The 20,337-nt window shown below is 44.5% G+C and overlaps 1 protein-coding gene across 1 annotated transcript in view; it reads left to right on the forward strand.

Moving 5' to 3' along the window:
* GRM1 (glutamate metabotropic receptor 1) overlaps nucleotides 1–20,337 on the forward strand; it is a 340,411-nt gene that overhangs the window by 312,042 nt on the left and 8,032 nt on the right. The window contains exons 11-12 of the mRNA XM_066594870.1: nucleotides 1,908–2,034; nucleotides 18,500–19,430. Of these exons, the coding sequence (XP_066450967.1) occupies nucleotides 1,908–2,034; nucleotides 18,500–19,430 (1,058 nt within the window). The remainder of the gene's footprint in view (nucleotides 1–1,907; nucleotides 2,035–18,499; nucleotides 19,431–20,337) is intronic.

The raw sequence follows: 20,337 nt of genomic DNA on the forward strand, positions 1-20,337 counted from the left end.
TGCTTCACCATCAGCATTCTGCAGTGGCTATCTCTTCCCATAGAGAGGAGAGAGGCTGCTGCGGAACAAGGAAAGAATTGACATGCTGCGGCTTTGAATTCCGTGCCCCATATCAGTTTTCATTCGGCTTGGCCGCAATGTGTGGACGAGATTTTTGCAAATCTCGTCCACTTTGCTGGCTTATCCCAGGTTAAAAAGCTGCAGTCGGAATTGCCACACAGAAAGTCTGCACAGAAATTCTGCAGCAATTCCGCCCCGTGTAAACCCAGCCTTAAAGTGAGTCTGTCAGCAAACTTACAGATGCAAAACTGCTAACAGCACTAGAAAATGGCAGATGAGAGGTTGAAAATGTACCTTTATCAGTGCTATTAGGGTTTCCAGCAGTCAGAAACGGAATAATGATGCCGCCACTGCAAATGCTCTGGAGGCAGGACGTCTTGCTCAAGGGCTCTCCTTTCTGTTCAGTTAGCTGCTCCACCCCTCTGACTGACAGTTGTAGCATCTAACTAGCTGTCAATCAGAGTTATGGATCAACTCTTTAGGCATAGAGGAGAGAACTTCAGCAAGAAGTTTTGCCTTTAGCACACTTGCAATAGTGGCATCAAAAATATTTTTAGACCATATAACCTATTTAAAAATTCTGAGTAAATAGAGGTGGGCCACCTGTTGATGATCCTCATCTCTTAGTCATGGAGGAGAGTGGTTACATAAAGTGTCTCTCCCTATGGAAGACCTGTCTCATCCTGTATTAGGGTGGTTTCACACCTGCACCTGGGATTCCGCTTTCCTGTTCCGTTTGTGGAGCAGGAAAGGGGAATCCCTGCACCCAACTGACTCTGTCTCAGTCAGCACGGAACCGAACGGACCCCATTGACTATAATGGAGTTTTCTGGTTTCTGCTCAGCTCCTCGGCTTTTGGGCGGAAGAAAAGGCGCTAAATGAAGCCATTTTTCTTCCTGTATTTCGAGCCAGACCTGTGACGAAACCTTCAACCGGAGGTTCCAATGCAATGTAGATAAAGGGTTCCACAGCAGCACCTGATTCCAGGCAGGGTATGCCCATTTTGGCAAAAACGTATGCAGGTTCAAAAAGCGGGGTTGGATCCAGTCCCCCAAACAACAGTCCAAACAAGAAGTATGAACAGCACAAATAGGTGCAATAGTAAAAGTTTACATCCGCATGGATGTCATTTTATTTTTCATTGGCATAAAAAACAGGCGACGTTTCGACTGCACAGCCGCAGTTTTTGTCAAGCTCACATAAACAGTGTACAGCCTGCCCTTTTAACAAAATCCTCCACCAATTACATACTAGCTCATACCAATCAAAGATTAAAAATACATGTGTGCTCATACCTCTACCATATCAGACTCCTGGATTGCTCCCCCTCCTCCATCTTGCCAGCATCTGTTCAGGTGACTCTGCGCATGTGTGGGGATTCCAGGCATCGTGAGAACTCTCTCCGTGTCTCGCTCCGTGTTGTGCTCTCGGCCCCCACCTTTTCAGGTTCCAATGCAGATGTGATTTTTTTTTAATGAACCCTTCTAACATGTTGGGATTGTCCAAAGAAGAGAATCCTTTTAATGGCTATCTGTCTTAACAATTATTAGTAAACAGTTATATTAACTCTTATACACAGTTTTAATTGTATAGACTCTTTGATGGAAAATCTAAGACTAAGGAATGTTGACAATTATTTAAAAACTATGGAGTTAGGGCTCCTACCCACTAGCGTTTTCTTAACACAGCGCTTTTTTAATGCAAATGTCATTGGGACTTTCTAATGTTAAAAACACATCACACAAAAATGGCATTTGCATTAAAAAAACGCAGTGTGTAGGAGTCCTAAATCTTTTCACTCTACTATTATCTGATTTTTATATTGCTTTCCTTTCTGTATGGTTCAGGTGATCAGGAAAGGTGAAGTGAGTTGTTGTTGGATCTGCACCCCTTGCAAGGAAAATGAGTTTGTACAGGATGAATTTACATGCAAGGCTTGTGATCTGGGTTGGTGGCCCAATCCCGGACTTACAGGTGAGATGGCAATTTTATAGTAAATATTAAGGATTGAATTAATTTAACACAAATAAATCATGTTTTCATAAGTTTTACTTTTGCTGTTAATGGAGTTGTCCTACCAAACAAAGTGATCCCCTTTCTACAGAATAGAGGACAGCTATCTGATTGGTTGGAGCTTGACTACTAAGTTGCCCACCAGTTGCAAATATGCGGCTTCCGATGGTCCTTTAATGAATGGAGTGGTGATTAAAAGAAATAAATGGACAAGTGCACGAGTAACCATGAGTAACCACTGCTCCTTTCATTCAGCAACCATTTGGATCCCCCTTCTCATGATCAGTGGGGGTCCTAGTAGTTGGACCACCAACAATCAAATAGTTATCCTCTATTCTGTTGAACAACTCCTTTAATGGTTATTGTCATTTTCTAGAGTTGTGTCAAAATATGCAAGTTAAACTACAGAGTCGGACATGGGAATGTAGCCTGCCTCCGACAATACTGCAACAGGAAGAACGAGCAAGTGGATTGTTTTTTTCCAAAGCCTTACTGAATTATCCACTTGTTACAAAAGGTGCTGGAAGTGATCTCCATTCACTTCTGTACACCTCTAAATATGTCACAACATGTTGGTTGATACTGCTTGCAGCTCTTCAACAGTGATACTGCGGATAGTGTTTGTGATGCTTTCCTTGAGTCCATCCAGGATATGCAGATTATTGGCATATACTCTCTACTTTAAATTTCCTCACAGATAGAAATCGCATGTAGATAAGTCTGGGGAACATGGTGGCTATAACCCATTGCTATAACAGTTCACAATAACCATTAAAGGAGCAGAAGAATGAGATTAAAATAGAAATTAACATTTCACTGATTTCAATGGCCTTTCAAAAAGAGAAAAAAATGTTTTGGCTTGCTTTCATTCTTTTATGTTTTGGTTTTCTTAAGTAGACAAATAATACTGCAGACTGTGAACCCATCCTTAAAGATAATTTTAGTAGATACTGTTACTAGATTATTGGAAATGGGTCATTGATTAAGGAATGCCATACCTGGATCCAAAAATTCAGTTTTTGCACTTAAGATTAGGAAAATTACCTTCTGCCTCATAGTTTTTTTTTGCCTTCCTCTGGATTTCTAGTAACATTGCAATGATTGGGCAAGAACACTGCTAGGAACTTTTTTTTGCCCGTTCATTGGTAAAGGTGCTGCCAATCACCTGATGGATAAGCAAACACTCGTGTTTTGGATGATTGCATCTTTTATGCAATATTACTAGCTATTCACACAAATGGACAGTTGGGCAAATGATTATTGAAACAGTTAAATTTTCCATGGAAAATGGAAGCCCGATTTATTACATCGACCATTAAAAGTTAGCATTTGTTTAACTGTATTATTAACTTGATTTCTTCATAAAATGTAAAGCCATTAGGGAACTATATACTATTAACAAAGAAGACAAAGGCAGACTGTATAAAAAAATATGTTATGGCATATATATGCCTATGTCCATAAAAGCGACAGTTATGGGTGCAGCCTGTACATCACTATAATGTACTGAATAGGGTAATAAACACTTCACAATCTAAGAATGAACAATCTCCTCTTAACGCCTCTCCACCCCCTGACATATTTTGCCGGATCACTGGTGTTCTCAGGGCTATGGGTCATTCTGTAGAAATTAGTCATATTAATTAAATTATATACTTAAATAAAGATTAGGTTTTAATGCTGAGTATAATAAATTGGGTTTTGTTGCCATTGGCAAATTGAAGTGCACCTTTCATATGGCACAAAACAATTATTGTTATCGGCAACACGTCTCCCCATGTGAACAGAGAGGTGCTGCCCATAATGATAAAGCTCTATTAGGGACAAACAATTATCCCCTAATAGAGTCTGAAGTGGTCTGTGTGAAAATCCAGTAGATCTTGTTGATCAGTGCTCGTCATTGCCAGCACATTGATTAACCCGTCCATGACACATATATGGCTATATACATCATTACTGCACGTACCCCATGCAGTTAGCACATATATAGCTGTCTACTACATATACTGTGTATGGAGCGTGCTCGAGAGCTGAACCTGCTCTACTCATGGTGGGCATCAGTTGTCTATAACAGCCAACACCTGCCGGCAACAACTGCGATCAGACAGAACTCTGATCAAAGCAGTTAACCCTTTAAATTTTGCTGTGAGTTCTGACAGTGGCATTCAAATATCCCAGCCGGGACTGAGATTATTAGATCACAGGAGTGCCATCCAGGTGTCATGGCAGCTTGGGAACTTCTAAAAATCCCCAGGGTTGCCATATTTGTTTGCCTATTAAAAACGTGCCTGTCTTTAATAGGCAACCTGATAAAATACAGTATAATGCAATACCATAGTATTACATTATACTGTAATGGCTCAGTCAGACGGGCGTTTTCTCGTGCGATTTGCGCATGCGCATGCGTCCGGCGATTTTATAAAACCATTGCTTTGCAATGGTATCGGACACATGAGCGCTTTTTATGCGCTCGTCCGATAAATTATAGAACAGAAATCGCAGATCGCACCTATCTGCGATCTGCGATTCCTGTTCTCTTCTCTATATGCGCTCAACGGGGCCGGCGGCAGCAGCGCCAACCCCATTGAGACCATATAGTAGACAAATCATTCTCCTCTGCCACAGCTGTGGCAGAGAAGAATGATGTTTGCCCATTGAATTCAATGGAGCCAGCAATACAGCCGGCTCCATTGAAAGCAATGGGCTGCCGGCGATCGCACAATGAATTTTCGGGAAGGGCTTAAAAATATAAGCCCTTCCCAAAAATTCATCCAGTAATGTGTAAAAACAAAAAAAATATATATACTCACCTGGTCCCGGCAGACGGAGTTCAGCCGCGGCCAGCCGGCAGTTCTCCTGAACTGCTCTGAGTAGTATTCAGCAGCCGGGGATTTAAAATCCCCACCTGCTGAATGAGCTGCCTCTGATTGGTCACAGCCTCACCAATCAGAGGCAGCTCTCACTTACCCATTCATGAATTCATGAATGGGTGAGTGAGTGCTGCCTCTGATTGGCTCAGCGCAGGGACCAATCACGGGCAGCTCCCAGCTGAATGACAGCTGAGAGTTGCCCCTGATTGGTCCCTGCGCTGAGCCAATCAGGGGCAGCTCTCAGCTGAATGACAGCTGAGAGCTGCCCCTGATTGGTCCCTGCGCTGAGCCAATCAGGGGCAGCTCTCAGCTGAATGACAGCTGGGAGCTGCCCCTGATTGGTCCCTGCGCTGAGCCAATCAGAGGCAGCACTCACTCACTCATTCATGAATTCATGAATGGGTAAGTGAGAGCTGCCTCTGATTGGTGAGGCTGTGACCAATCAGAGGCAGCTCATTCAGCAGGCGGGGATTTTAAATCCCCGGATGCTGAATACTACTCAGAGCAGTTCAGGAGAACTGCCGGACGGCCGCGGCTGAACTCCGTCTGCCAGGACCAGGTGAGTATATATATTTTTTTTGTTTTTACACATTTCTGGATGAATTTCCGGGAAGGCCTTATATTTTTAAGCCCTTGCCGAAAATTCATCGTGAGATCGCCTGCAGCCCATTGCTTTCAATGGAGCCGGCTATATTGCCGGCTTCATTGAATTCAATGCGCTGGACAGCTCAGGCCCGTTTCTATTGAAACGTGGCTAGGAGCAGTTTTTTCGGGCGATTTTTCGGCCCCAGTGACGCGATTTGTGGATGCGCATCCGTCATGCGATCCGTAAATCACGGGAAAAAACGCCCGTGTGACTAAGGCCTAAAAGTGATCAAACAATGACAGGTTTAAGTGCTCTATGGGGACTAATAGAAAAAAGTAAAAGAAAGATGAAACAAAGATTCTTTTTACTTATCATAAAAATATGTAAAGTGAAAAAAGAACTTTTTCCAGTCATTGCATCTAAAAAATACAAAAGAAATCTAAAAAATGCTATTGCTGCATCTGTATAAAAAATGTCACGTTAATAAACCTGCATGATCAACTGCATCAGAAAAAAATACATAATGGCAGAATTTTAATTTTTTGGGGGTTATTCCGTTCATAAGAAAGAAATTTAATAAAAAAGCTATCAAAAAGTCCTAGGTATTACTATAAAAAACTATCTAAATTCGTTGTACTGACCCACAGAATAAGGGTGGCTTCACACAAACGTGTTTTTGTGCGTGCGTACGCACGCACAAGAACACGCTTCTATTTGCAACAATGCATTCCCTATAGTGTGTGCACATGTCCGTACTTTGCAGGCGTGTGCCTGCAAAGATAGGACATGCATGCACCATAGGGAATGCACGCATTGTTTTCAATGGAGCCGTGGCTGCTGCCTGTGGCTCCATTGAAAACAATGGTCTGCCGACACCCCTGTATTTTTTTCAGGGAAGAGCTTTACATATAAGCACTTCCCTAAAAAAGAAAAAATTTAGTGTAAAAAAAATAAATAAATAAAAAATATACGTACCTCTCAGCCGCTGCCGTGACCCCCGCGGGGATGAAGAACACATCTGCCGCATGTAGCAGATGTTTCTTTCATCCCCGCTAGTTAAAAGAATTTCCTGCTGCTACATCTGCTCCATCTGTTACAGATGCAGCAGAGGAATTCTTCAATTCTCTACCGCAGGTGTCACACATGTCAGCTGCGGTAGAGGATTCTGCTGCTGGCAATTGATTTCAGGGAAGGGCTTTAAATATAAGCCCATCCCTGAAAATCCAGTAAAAGTGGTTTAAAAAACAAAAAAAATAGATACTCACCCCCCTTCAGCTGCCGGGGCTCAGCCGCGTCTTCTCCTGCTGTCCCCTGCACTATGGTGCTGATCTATCAGCAGGCGGGGATTTTAAATCCCCGCCTGCTGAAAGAGCTGAATGTGATTGGCTGAGGTGCTCAGCCAGTCACAGGCAGCTCTCGACTGTCATTCATATATGTAAAGCCCTTCCCTGAAAAAGAATGCAGGGGTGCCGGCAGACCTTTGTTTTCAATGGAACCGATGGCAGCAGCTGTAGCTCCGTTGAAAACAATGCACAGACCTGCATTCACGCGAGTTTTTGCACGTACATGGGTGCGCACCTATGTACCCACCTATGTACGCACAAAAACACGCTCGTGTGAAGCTACCCTAAAGATAATGTGTCACTTTTACTGCACCATGAACACTGCAAAAATAAACCTCCTAAAATGGTTCATTTGTGTTTTTTTCCACTTTGCCCCACTTAGAAATTTTTGAAAAAAATCTTCCAGTACATTATGTGTTACGTTAAATGAAACCATTGAAAAACAGAACTCATCCCACGAAGAAAAAAAATCCTTTTGTAGATATGTCACCTGAAAAATCAAAAAGTTCAGATTTTTTGAAAGTGAAGATACTGGAACTGTAGAATGTAACCTGGATGCAGATGCATCAATAACTCTTGGTCCTAAAAGGAATGATTTAAATTGATCCTTAGGGCTCAGTCACACCGGCGCTGATGCACCCGTGTGACTGACAGTTAGAAGAGGGCTGTACCTGAAGACGGCAGTCTCTCTCCACGCTGATGAAAGAACACATGACCGGCAATGAAGCCGGTCACATGTTCTTCCTCCCGATGCTGCAGAGAGACGTCCGTCTTCAGGTCGTGTGACTGAGCCCTTAGTTAGTATGTTACTATCTGAAAGGCTAAATTCCCACACAGCCTTTAGGTGGCAATTTCCCATTATTTGTAGTGTTGGCCAGATGCTTGCTGGTATAAGAATCTATCTATGCACAAAGAAGTAGAATGTTCAACTAGTAGTTCTCTGGATAAAAAATGTATTGGAAAAATTGTGCTTGTCCGAAGAAAAAATTGCATGTCGATTCTGTTGATAAATGTAGCTAATAAAAACGGGAGAAATACTGACATACCACATTGTTAACCAGTAGAGATGAGCGAACGTACTCGTTCGAGTATTAGCGTGTTCGAGATGCTCGTTATTCGAAACGAGCACCACGCGATGTTCGAGTTACTTTCACTTTCATCTCTGAGACGTTAGCGCGCTTTTCTGGCCAATAGACAGACAGGGAAGGCATTACAACTTCCCCCTGCGACGTTCAAGCCCTATACCACCCCCCTGCAGTGAGTGGCTGGCGAGATCAGGTGTCACCCGAGTATATAAATCGGCCCCTCCTGCGGCTCACCACAGATGCGTTCTGACAGAGATCAGGGAAAGTGCTGTCTTGCTGGAGTTGCTATAGGGAGAGTGTTAGGAGTATTTTAGGCTTCAAGAACCCCAACAGTCCTTCTTAGGGCCACATCTAACCGTGTGCAGTAGTGTGGAGGCTGCTTTTTGCAGTGTTGCACTTTTTTTTTTTTTTGTATATCGGGCGTGCAGAGCATTGCGCCCTGCAGTAATTATATATAGTCCAGGGCCAGTAGTGGTGGTGAGGCAGGGACAGAAGACATATTTAGTGTATATAGGCAGTGGGCCTTTCCAAAAACATTTGGTAAAAAAAATCTATTTGGGCTGCCTGTGACTGTCCTCAGTGTACTGGGTCTGTGCTGGGGGTAGTTGTCCTAATTCATACGCAGCCAGCTAAGTGTTACAGCAGGCTTGCGCAAAATTATTTCCTGGCTCTGTGTTGGCTGTTACATCACCGCTGTATTCCAGTCCACAGTGCAACAGTCTGCAGTTATTTTACATACTCCATGGCCAGTAGTGGTGACGCAGAGAGAGAAGACATATACAGTGTATATAGGCAGTGGGCCTTTCCAAAAACATTTGGTAAAAAAAATCTATTTGGGCTGCCTGTGACTGTCCTCAGTGTACTGGGTCTGTGCTGGGGGTAGTTGTCCTATTTCATACGCAGCCAGCTAAGTGTTACAGCAGGCTTGCGCAAAATTATTTCCTGGCTCTGTGTTGGCTGTTACATCACCGCTGTATTCCAGTCCACAGTGCAACAGTCTGCAGTTATTTTACATACTCCAGGGCCAGTAGTGGTGACGCAGAGAGAGAAGACATATACAGTGTATATAGGCAGTGGGCCTTTCCAAAAACATTTGGGAAAAAAAATCTATTTGGGCTGCCTGTGACTGTCCTCAGTGTACTGGGTCTGTGCTGGGGGTAGTTGCCCTAATTCATACGCAGCCAGCTAAGTGTTACAGCAGGCTTGCGCAAAATTATTTCCTGGCTCTGCTGTGCGTTCCGTAAACGAAGTCAGCCTCCAACCACAGACCAATAAGTGGCACATTTAATTACAGCGTTCTATTTCTGCACTACTGGTAATACAGCATGCTGAGGGGTAGGGGTAGGCCTAGAGGACGTGGACGCGGGCGAGGACGCGGAGGCCCAAGTCAGGGTGTGGGCACAAAGCCGAGCCAGTGCGGTGGCCAGGAGTAGAGGCAGGGCCAGACCGAATAATCCACCAACTGTTTCCCAAAGCGCCCCCTCGCGCCATGCCACCCTGCAGAGGTCAAGATGCTCTACGGTGTAGCAGTTTTTCACAGAGACGCCTGACGACCGACGAACAGTGGTGTGCAACCTTTGTCGCGCCAAGATCAGCTGGGGAGCCACCACCACCAGCATGCGCAGGCATATGATGGCCAAGCACCCCACAAGGTGGGACGGAGGCCGTTCACCGCCTCCGGTTTGCACCACTGCCTCTCCCCTTGTGCCCCAACCTGCCACTGAGATCCAACCCCCCTCTGAGGACACAGGCACTACCGTCTCCTGGCCTGCACCCACACCCTCACCTCCGCTGTCCTCGGCCCCATCCAGCAATGTCTCTCAGCGCAGCGTCCAGACGTCGCTAGCGCCACTGTTTGAGCGCAAGCGCAAGTACGCCGCCACGCACCCGCACGCTCAAGCGTTAAACGTGCACATTGCCAAATTGATCAGCCTGGAGATGCTGCCGTATAGGCTTGTGGAAACGGAGGCTTTCAAAAGCATGTTGGCGGCGGCGGCCCCGCGCTACTCGGTTCCCAGTTGCCACTACTTTTCCTGATGTGCCGTCCCAGCCCTGCACGACCACGTCTCCCGCAACATTGTACGCGCCCTCACCAACGCGGTTACTGCCAAGGTCCACTTAACAACGAACACGTGGACAAGCACAAGCGGGCAGGGCCACTATATCTCCCTGATGGCACATTGGGTGAATTTAGTGGAGGCTGGGACCGAGTCAGAGCCTGGGACCGCTCACATCCTACCCACCCCCAGAATTGCGGGCCCCAGCTCGGTGCTGGTATCTGCGGCGGTGTATGCTTCCTCCACTAAACCACCCTCCTCCTCCTCATCCTCCAACGCAACCTCTGTCTCGCAATCAAGATGTGTCAGCAGCAGCACGTCGCCAGCAGTCGCTGTCGCGCGGCGTGGCAGCACAGCGGTGGGCAAGCGTCAGCAGGCCGTGCTGAAACTACTCAGCTTAGGAGAGAAGAGGCACATGGCCCACGAACTGCTGCAGGGTCTGACAGAGCAGACCGACCGCTGGCTTTCGCCGCTGAGCCTCCAACCGGGCATGGTCGTGTGTGACAACGGCCGTAACCTGGTGGCGGCTCTGCAGCTCGGCAGCCTCACGCACGTGCCATGCCTGGCCCACGTCTTTAATTTGGTGGTTCAGCGCTTTCTGAAAAGCTACCCACACTTGTCATACCTGCTCGGAAAGGTGCGCCGGGTCAGCGCACATTTCCGCAAGTCCAAGACGGACGCTGCCACCCTGCGGACCCTGCAACATTGGTTTAATCTGCCAGTGCACCGACTGCTGTGCGACGTGCCCACACGGTGGAACTCTACGCTCCACATGTTGGCCAGACTCTATAAGCAGCGTAGAGCTATAGTGGAATACCAACTCCAACATGGGCGGCGTAGTGGGAGTCAGCCTCCTCAATTCTTTACAGAAGAGTGGGCCTGGTTGGCAGACATCTGCCAGGTCCTTGGAAACTTTGAGGAGTCTACCCAGATGGTGAGCGGGGATGCTGCAATCATTAGCGTCACCATTCCTCTGCTATGCCTCTTGAGAAGTTCCCTGCAAAGCATAAAGGCAGACGCTTTGCACTCGGAAACGGAGGCGGGGGAAGACAGTATGTCGCTGGATAGTCAGAGCACCCTTATGTCTATATCTCAACGCATTGAGGAAGAGGAGGAGGGGGAGGAGCATGAGGGGGAGGGGGAAGAGACAGCTTGGCCCACTGCTGAGGGTACCCATGCTGCTTGCCTGTCATCCTTTCAGCGTGTATGGCCTGAGGAGGAGGAGGAGGAGGAGGAGGAGAAGGAGGATCTGAAAGTGATCTTCCTAGTGAGGACAGCCATGTGTTGCGTACAGGTACCCTGGCACACATGGCTGACTTCATGTTAGGATGCCTTTCTCGTGACCCTCGCGTTACACGCATTCTGGCCACTACGGATTACTGGGTGTACACACTGCTCGACCCACGGTATAAGGAGAACCTTTCCACTCTCATTCCCGAAGAGGAAAGGGGTTCGAGAATGATGCTATACAACAGGGCCCTGGTGGACAAACTGATGGTAAACTTCCCATCCGACAGCGCTAGTAGCAGAAGGTGCAGTTCCGAGGGCCAGGTAGCAGGGGAGGCGCAGAGATCAGGCAGCATGTACAGCGCAGGCAGGGGAACATTCTCCAAGGCCTTTGCCAGCTTTATGGCTCCCCAGCAAGACTGTGTCACCGCTCCCCAGTCAAGGCTGAGTTGGCGGGAGCACTGTAAAAGGATGGTGAGGGAGTACGTAGCCGATCGCACGACCGTCCTCGGTGACGCCTCTGCCCCCTACAACTACTGGGTGTCGAAGCTGGACACGTGGCCTGAACTCACGCTGTATGCCCTGGAGGTGCTTGCTTGTCCTGCGGCTAGCGTCTTGTCAGAGAGGGTGTTTAGTGCGGCTGGGGGAATCATCACGGATAAGCGTACCCGCCTGTCAACCGACAGTGCCAACAGGCTTACACTCATCAAGATGAACAAAGCCTGGATTTCCCCAGACTTTTCTTCTTCACCAGCGGACAGCAGCGATACCTAAGCAATACGTAGGCTGCACCCGCGGATGGAAGCATCGTTCTCTATCACCATCAAAAACGGGGACATTTTTGCTTCATCAATCTGTGTATAATATTCCTCCTCCTCCTCCTGCTCCTCCTCCTGAAACCTCATGTAATCACGCCGAACGGGCAATTTTTCTTAGGCCCACAAGGCTCAGTCATATAATTTTTGTAAACAATTTTTATACGTTTCAATGCTCATTAAAGTGTTGAAACTTTCACCTGAACCAATTTTTATTTTAACTGGGCTGCCTCCAGGCCTAGTTACCAATTAAGCCACATTAACCAAAGCGATTAATGGGTTTCACCTGCCCTCTTGGTTGGGCATGGGCAATTTTTCTGAGGTACATTAGTACTGTTGGTACACCAATTTTTTGGGGCCCTCGCCTACAGTGTAATCCAATTAATTTTTTGCCCACCTGCATTACAGCTGACGTTACATCAGCTGTGCTGGGCACTGCAATGGGATATATTTATGTACCGCCGGTGGGTTCCAGGGAGCCACCCATGCTGTCGGTCCACACGGAGTTGTAACTACATGTGTCCACTTCTAAAGAACCCCAGTCTGACTGGGGCATGCAGTGTGGGCCGAAGCCCACCTGCATTAAACATGACATTACCTCAGCTGTGATGGGCAATGCTATGGGATATATTTATGTGCCGCCGGTGGCTTCCTGGCACCCACCCATGCTGTCGGTCCACAGGGACTTCACAATAGGGAGTTGTACCTGCCTGTGTCTATGAATTAAAAAGCCCGGTCAGGTTGGGGCATGCAGTGTGGGCCGAAGCCCACCTGCATTTTATCTGACGTTAGCTCTGCTGTCCAGGGCACTGCAATGGGATACATTTATGTACAGCCGGTGGGTTCCAGGGAGCCACCCATGCTGTGGGTGCACACGGAATTCCCATTGCGGAGTTCGGGATTCCCAGTTGTACCTGCCTGTGACTATTTATAAAAAAAACGCAGTCTGACTGGGGCATGCAGACACCTTGACAAAATGAATAGTGTTTGGCACATAGGTTCCCCATTTCTATGCCCACGTGTGCAGCTCCTGATGGCGGTGGCACAGGATTATATTTCTCATTGCTTCTGTACAGCATTGTGGGCTATCGCCCCGCCCCTTTTAAAGAGGGTTGCTGCCTAGCCGTGCCAACCCTCTGCAGTGTGCGCCTGCGGTTCCTCCTCATGGCAGACGCACTTATAAATAGACATGAGTGTGGTGTGGCATGAGGGCAGCTGAAGGCTGCGCAGGGACAATTTGGTGTGCGCTGTGGACACTGGGTCGTGCAGGGGGGGGGGGGCGGTTGGGCAGCATGTAACCCAGGAGAAGTGGCAGCGGAGTGTCATGCAGGCAGTGATTGTGCTTTGTTGGAGGTAGTGTGGTGCTTAGCTAAGGTATGCATTGCTAATGAGGGCTTTTCAGAAGTAAAAATTGTTGGGAGGGGGGGGCCCACTCTTGCCGCTATTGTGGCTTAATAGTGGGACCTGGGAACTTGAGATGCAGCCCAACAAGGAACCCCCCGCCTGCCCTATCCGTTGCTGTGTCGTTCCCATCACTTTCTTGAATTGCCCAGATTTTCACAAATGAAAACCTTAGCGAGCATCGGCGATATACAAAAATGCTCGGGTCGCCCATTGACTTCAATGGGGTTTGTTATTCGAAACGAACCCTCGAGCATCGCGAAAATTTCGTCCCGAGTAACGAGCACCCGAGCATTTTGGTGCTCGCTCATCTCTATTAACCAGTATTAATGAATGTCCTGAAGTGTGTTTTTGTTTTTAGTGTTTTATGATTGCGTTTTTGGCCCATCTACCACTGTGCTATGTACCGCATTTCTAAGGTTTTCCACCCATTGAGCTTAATTTCAACAAAACCCGCACCAACTGACACATGTTACACTTTTTGATGCAATTTTTGAGTGCACTAGAAAAGCATTATGAAAAAGGCTAATCGACATTATTTTAGACTTTCAATAGATTTAATATGCAATCAATCAATGTACACAGAAATGTAGAATATTTACAGTATACCGTACTAATGCAAAGTTACAGAACCCACAGTTTGATGGAATTATATTGACACAATACAGACCAGAAGAAGACAGAATATGCCACATGTTTTGTTGCCATGTTCTCTATCTTAGTATATATTAATTCGTCAGCACAGCGACCTCACCAAGATTAATGCATTACACCTTACCTTGTTACAGGAAGAAAACAATGTAAGAAACATAATAAATTGCAAGCTGCAATCAGCATCTTAGTATGTGTTCTTGGAAACAGAGCATATAATGGATTAGAAACCCTAAATCTTGTATGGGAGTCTCCTAACATACTTTTAGCACTTAACTATTAGGTGCAGCAATAAAAAGGTTCCTAACCCATAGGTTATCATAGCACAAATTGTTTCTTGACTTTTATATGGCCTATAGAGAGTTTTAACTGTGAGTGTAATGCACAGAAAAGTCTGTTAAGTTTCACATTAGGACAACATAAAAACACCATAAGGTGATATTGTAAAATTGCCAAGCAGATGGAGAGTACCTTCAACAAACTGTTTGCTTAAGTACTGAATTTGAATAGTGCAATAAAAATGTAAATGCAATTTTCCAAGCCATTCTGTTGCGCAACAACATCTTTGCTTAATGTATAACTTATCAACAGGATTTGCTACAAAACCTGCTCTTTGTGCTCATGGTAAACATCTTGCTGAATCTCACTGTGAAATGAACTTATTGTTTTCGCACTGGTTTCTGGAATGTCGACAAATAAGTTAATGATGCCAAAGTGAATCAGAAACATTTACAGTCAAGAAAAACTTTAATTTGCATAATTTACAGCGGGGTTTAATTTATTAATGACCATTAGAATAACTGCTGCGGTAGGAGGAGACACGGAGTTCAGGGTACAAGGTGGACATCGGACATACAACAATATAGGTTTTTATTACAACTAATAAAAATATAGTTAAGCAAGGATACTAAACAGTGGGTAAATGTTCTGTAACTTTAGCATTTAATCCTACAGTCTTGACTATTGCTAGCGAACTACCACAAGACTTCATATAGACATTAAGCAATCTATGGTTAACGAATATGATTAAAATAACGTTCTCCATACAACTAGCTCTATCATGTTTCTGCAGAGGGTATGAACTCAAAGGGGGTAGTCTGTATCTGACATAGGAATCATCCAAAGACTTTGTCCACAGTAAGCAAACAGATGTGTTTGGTGCAAAATTCCAGCAAAGCTCTGTTTTATCTCTGGCAATGTACAATTGCCAACAAATGTGCTTGTGTCCGACTGTGTAGCATGATATATCTCTGTATCTCTTTTTAGCCAGCCTGCTTACTGCTTGTCACTGTTTAGTCATGTGCACACATTTGGTTTTTATTGAGGACCATCCTCACTTACAACTCCAGAGCAAATCATTTCTAACAGACTTTTTTGGTTCCGGTTCAACAATGTCGCAGCAAGAGCACTCTCTCAATGCTACGGTCATTTATTCCAGCATAAAAATACTTGCTGGTTGGCAGCATATCTTCCTGTGTAAACTTGCTGCTGACAATTGTATTCTATATGACAACAAATAACCATTGTAATGATTCTTCACTAGATTCTTTACTAGAGGTCACCTGCATGTGTAATCATTATCAACCCTTTAAGGATCAGGCTGTTTTGTACCTAAAGAACTAGACACTTCTTAGGGATTTTACCCATGTGGTGATTTTGCTGCCCTATTTTTTTTACTTCAGCTATCAAAATTATTTTTTTGAAGTATATTTTTTTATTTTATTTTGTAATTTTTTAAAATGTAAAATTCTTTTTTTATCATCTATATCCCTCATGACATTATATAAGATATCTGGGGGTCATTCAGATTGTCTTTTTTTTTAATTTGACACTTTTCCACTGTAGCTGTGGCATCCATAGTAGCCCCAGTTACAGGGGAAAACATCCTCTTGTAGTGACATTAGTCACTAACAGAGCTGATCAGGGTCTGCTAGGACCCTGCAATTCTGTTGTGCCAGGGAGCTCCCAGTGGTGATGTTATCACTGGGTCGCATAGTGGAATAAACACTTCCACTTTTTCTTCTTAGTACATAGCACTCATTAAGCGGTATGTACCCAGAAAAGATGAAGGCAGAAGCGGTTAAAACCCCTTCTCCTCCGGGTTCTCAGCTGTGACTAACAGCTGGGAATTCAACCTACTCCTGCTTGATTGCAGCAGCAGAGGCTTTAATCCTGCGCCATATTTTTGCTATTGGCAGGGATTAAAGCCCAGGACCAAGCACTGTATATTTACCCCGCTTGGTCATTAAGGGGTTAATGAGCGACAATCGAAATGTCTATTGTTGGTCAGTACTCATTACCATGGACAAATAATCTACCTGTGTAAACTGCCCTAAGAGTGAGGCCTTAGTCAGACGGGCGTTTTTTTGCGCGATTTGCGCATGCGTCCGGCGATTTTTTTAAACCATTGCTTTGCAATGGTATCGGACACATGAGCGCTTTTTATGCGCTCGTCCGATAAATTATAGAACAGAAATCGCAGATCACACCTATCTGCGATCTGCGATTCCTGTTCTCTTCTCTATATGCGCTCAATGGGGCCGGCGGCAGCAGCGCCGACCCCATTGACAACATATAGAAGACAAATCATTCTTCTCTGCCACAGCTGTAACAGCTGCGGCAGAGAAGAACGATGTTTGCCTATTGAATTCAATGGAGCCGGCAATACAGCTGGCTCCATAGAAAGCAATGGGCTTCCGGCGAGCGCAGGATGAATTGTCGGGAAGGGCTTAAATATATAAGCCCTTCCCTGCAATTCATCCAGAAATGTGTAAAAATAAAAAAAAATGTATACTCACCTTTCCGCTGCAGCCGGAGTTCAGCGGCGGCCACCGGCAGTTCTCCTGAACTGCTTCTCTATAGTATTCAGCAGCCGGGGCTTTAAAATCCCCGCCTGCTGAATGAGCTGCCTCTAATACTATACTATACTAATACTATAGAGAAGCAGTTCAGGAGAACTGCCGGCGGCCGCCGCTGAACTCCGGCTGCAGCGGAAAGGTGAGTATACATTTTTTTTAATTTTTACACATTTCTGGATGAATTGCAGGGAAGGGCTTATATATTTAAGCCCTTCCCGACAATTCATCCCGCGCTCGCCCGCAGCGCATTGCTTTCAATGGAGCTGGCTAGTAGCAGATTTTTCGGGCGATTTTTTGGCCCCGGTCACGCGATTTGCGGATGCGCATCCGTCATGCGACCCGCAAATCGCGCGAAAAAACGCCCGTGTGACTAAGGCCTAATAGTGATGTAATATTTAAAACCAGCCTGTTACCTGGAATGTTTTACCTTTAGAATTCACGCATACAGTCATACTACAGCTCTGTACAAGCTTAGAATTCCATAGAGCTGTAATATGGCCTCTGCAGAAGTCTATATGGGCCCTACCACAAGTTCATATGGAGACATACAACTTTTCATTGTGACTCCAACATTAAACTGTAATATTCTCAACCACAGGCCCAGTTATAGAGGTAATCTCTCCTAAATACCATTGCTGACCACAATATGAAAGTACCATAATTCAATAGATACAATATAGACTTGTAGGGGGCATTAGACCTCATTCTGACTATTCTATTTTGGTGATGCATGGTCTTTGACCAATTTGAGTTTTCTTTCTAGTTAATAATATATTAGATACTCTAATGCCCACTTTAGTGTCAAACATTTTTGAATGGGGAAAGACTAGAAGCAATGGGATGAAACTAAAAGTAAAAGGGAGGTGACCTAGATAGGATATTAGAAAAAACTTTCTGACAGTGAGGGTGATCAATGAGTGGAAGAGGTTGCCCTGGGAGGTGGTGAGCTCTCCTTCAATGGAAGTCTTCAAATAGAAGCTGGACAGACATCTGCCTGGTATGATTTACTGATCCTGCATTGAGCAGGGGGTTGGACCAGATGACCCTTGAGGTCCCTTCCAACTCTACCATTCTATGATTCTATAAATACATTATTCTTTGGAATGTACTCAACTTTACTACTAGATGTTCCCTTTCATCAGAACAACATCTGAAGTAACTTTCCTGGACAACACATTTTTTAGAGAAATTTGCTACCTGACCATTACTACTGACATCAACCTGACCTTTACTGAACACACTCTTCAGTGACTCTAAAGTTCAAGACCTAAAACCCAATTTAATATTCTCAGACAAGAAATGTTGATTTATACAAAAACACTTTCACGACTTTTTTTAATCCAAAGATTAGAAATAAACATTTTAGGTTTCTTGCTTGGTAGACATTGAACAATCTGACATTGAAATTTGCCCCTTAAATTTCCTTGTACTGATCTAGGGTAATGAAACTATTAATATGAAGTATATAATCTACAATGTAAATACATGTGCCTTGTAAGAAGAGTAACTAACTGCTTTTCTTTCTCCCAACAGGCTGTGAGCCAATAATTATAAAATATCTACAGTGGAGTGACATTGAATCCATCATTGCTGTGGCATTCTCCTGTGTGGGCATTCTTATCACTATGTTTGTCACCTTGATCTTCATTCTCTACAGAGACACACCTGTGGTTAAGTCATCAAGTCGAGAACTCTGCTACATTATCCTGGCTGGGATTTTCCTAGGTTATATATGTCCTTTCACACTATTAGCCAAACCTACCACGACATCCTGTTACTTACAACGTCTATTGGTTGGTCTTTCTTCAGCAATGTGCTACTCGGCCCTGGTGACCAAAACTAATCGTATTGCCCGAATTCTAGCAGGAAGTAAAAAGAAAATTTGTACACGTAAACCACGTTTTATGAGTGCTTGTGCTCAAATGATGATTGCTTCAGCATTGATTAGTCTGCAGCTTACTTTGGTAGTCACCTTGATTATCATGGAGCCTCCAATGCCAATTCTTTCTTATCCAAGCATTAAAGAAGTCTACTTAATCTGTAACACTAGTAATGTAGGTGTGGTGGCTCCCCTTGGCTACAATGGCCTTTTAATAATGAGCTGCACCTACTATGCATTCAAGACTCGCAATGTTCCAGCAAACTTCAATGAAGCTAAATACATTGCTTTTACAATGTACACTACTTGTATCATCTGGTTGGCTTTTGTACCAATATATTTTGGGAGCAACTACAAGATCATTACCACATCTTTTGCTGTCAGTCTTAGTGTCACAGTGGCTTTGGGTTGTATGTTTACCCCCAAGATGTATATTATTATTGCTAAACCTGAAAGGAACGTTCGAAGTGCTTTCACCACTTCTGATGTGGTACGTATGCATGTTGGAGATGGAAAAACACCATGTAGAACAAACACCTTCCTCAGCATCTTCAGAAGAAAGAAGCCGATTACTGGGAATACAAAGTAAGTACACATCACTTTTCTAATATCACAGTATTAGAAAATGTGAGTTATAGAGTCTATGAAGAAAGTTTACATGTAGAAAGTTATGAAGAAGCTCTTATTCTATATTTCAGGCATTTACTAAGAAGATTTACTTTAATATAGCATTTTCATAACCACCAATAACTGCAACAATCGCATATTTACTGTTTATATATATTATTTTTTACACATTCAGAGCAAGTACAGTGATCAAACTAGAACACTGAATGTACAATCCATGCTTAAGCAACATAGGACTTTTTTAATATAAGTAACCTCACCCAATATAGTTTAAAAAAATCACCATGGCATATATAATTAAATAAGATTTCCATGAGGAAAATGAAAATAAATTTTAACAGATGAAAAAAGAACATTAACAGATCATTTTTTTCCTTATTGATTTCAATGGGTTTTCAAAGAAATTGAAAGCTTTCAGTTTGCTTTAACAAAGCCCTAATGCGGGTGTGAATAGGACCCAATTCTTTTTTTTGCCTCCTCTCCCAGAATGGAATCATAGTCCCACCATTGATTACCACAACCTAATAGTGGCCTTACTGTGGTCTAACTATGGCACCTCTGTGCCCCCTGTCAAGTAACACTGCAGCTATTTGGCCCCATCCACCAAGTAATTGTACCCCTCCCCACACACAAAGTAATTGCATCCCTTCTGTAGGAACATCATTAAATAATTCCCTCCACTCCTTATACAAGTAGTTCAGAGCTCTCCAGCTGTCAGCCCCTAAAACTCAGATAATCCTATCTTGCCTTCTCTGTGAAACAGAGCAGTCCTCTAGTTGAAGCAAGCATTTTGAGTCCTTAGGGCTGCCTGGATGTTTTATCCATCAGTCCATCAGTATACATTTCTGAACTATAGCTAAGACAA

The sequence above is a fragment of the Eleutherodactylus coqui genome, chromosome 3 (assembly GCF_035609145.1).
Source record: "Eleutherodactylus coqui strain aEleCoq1 chromosome 3, aEleCoq1.hap1, whole genome shotgun sequence".
Taxonomy (NCBI): Eukaryota; Metazoa; Chordata; class Amphibia; order Anura; family Eleutherodactylidae; genus Eleutherodactylus; species Eleutherodactylus coqui.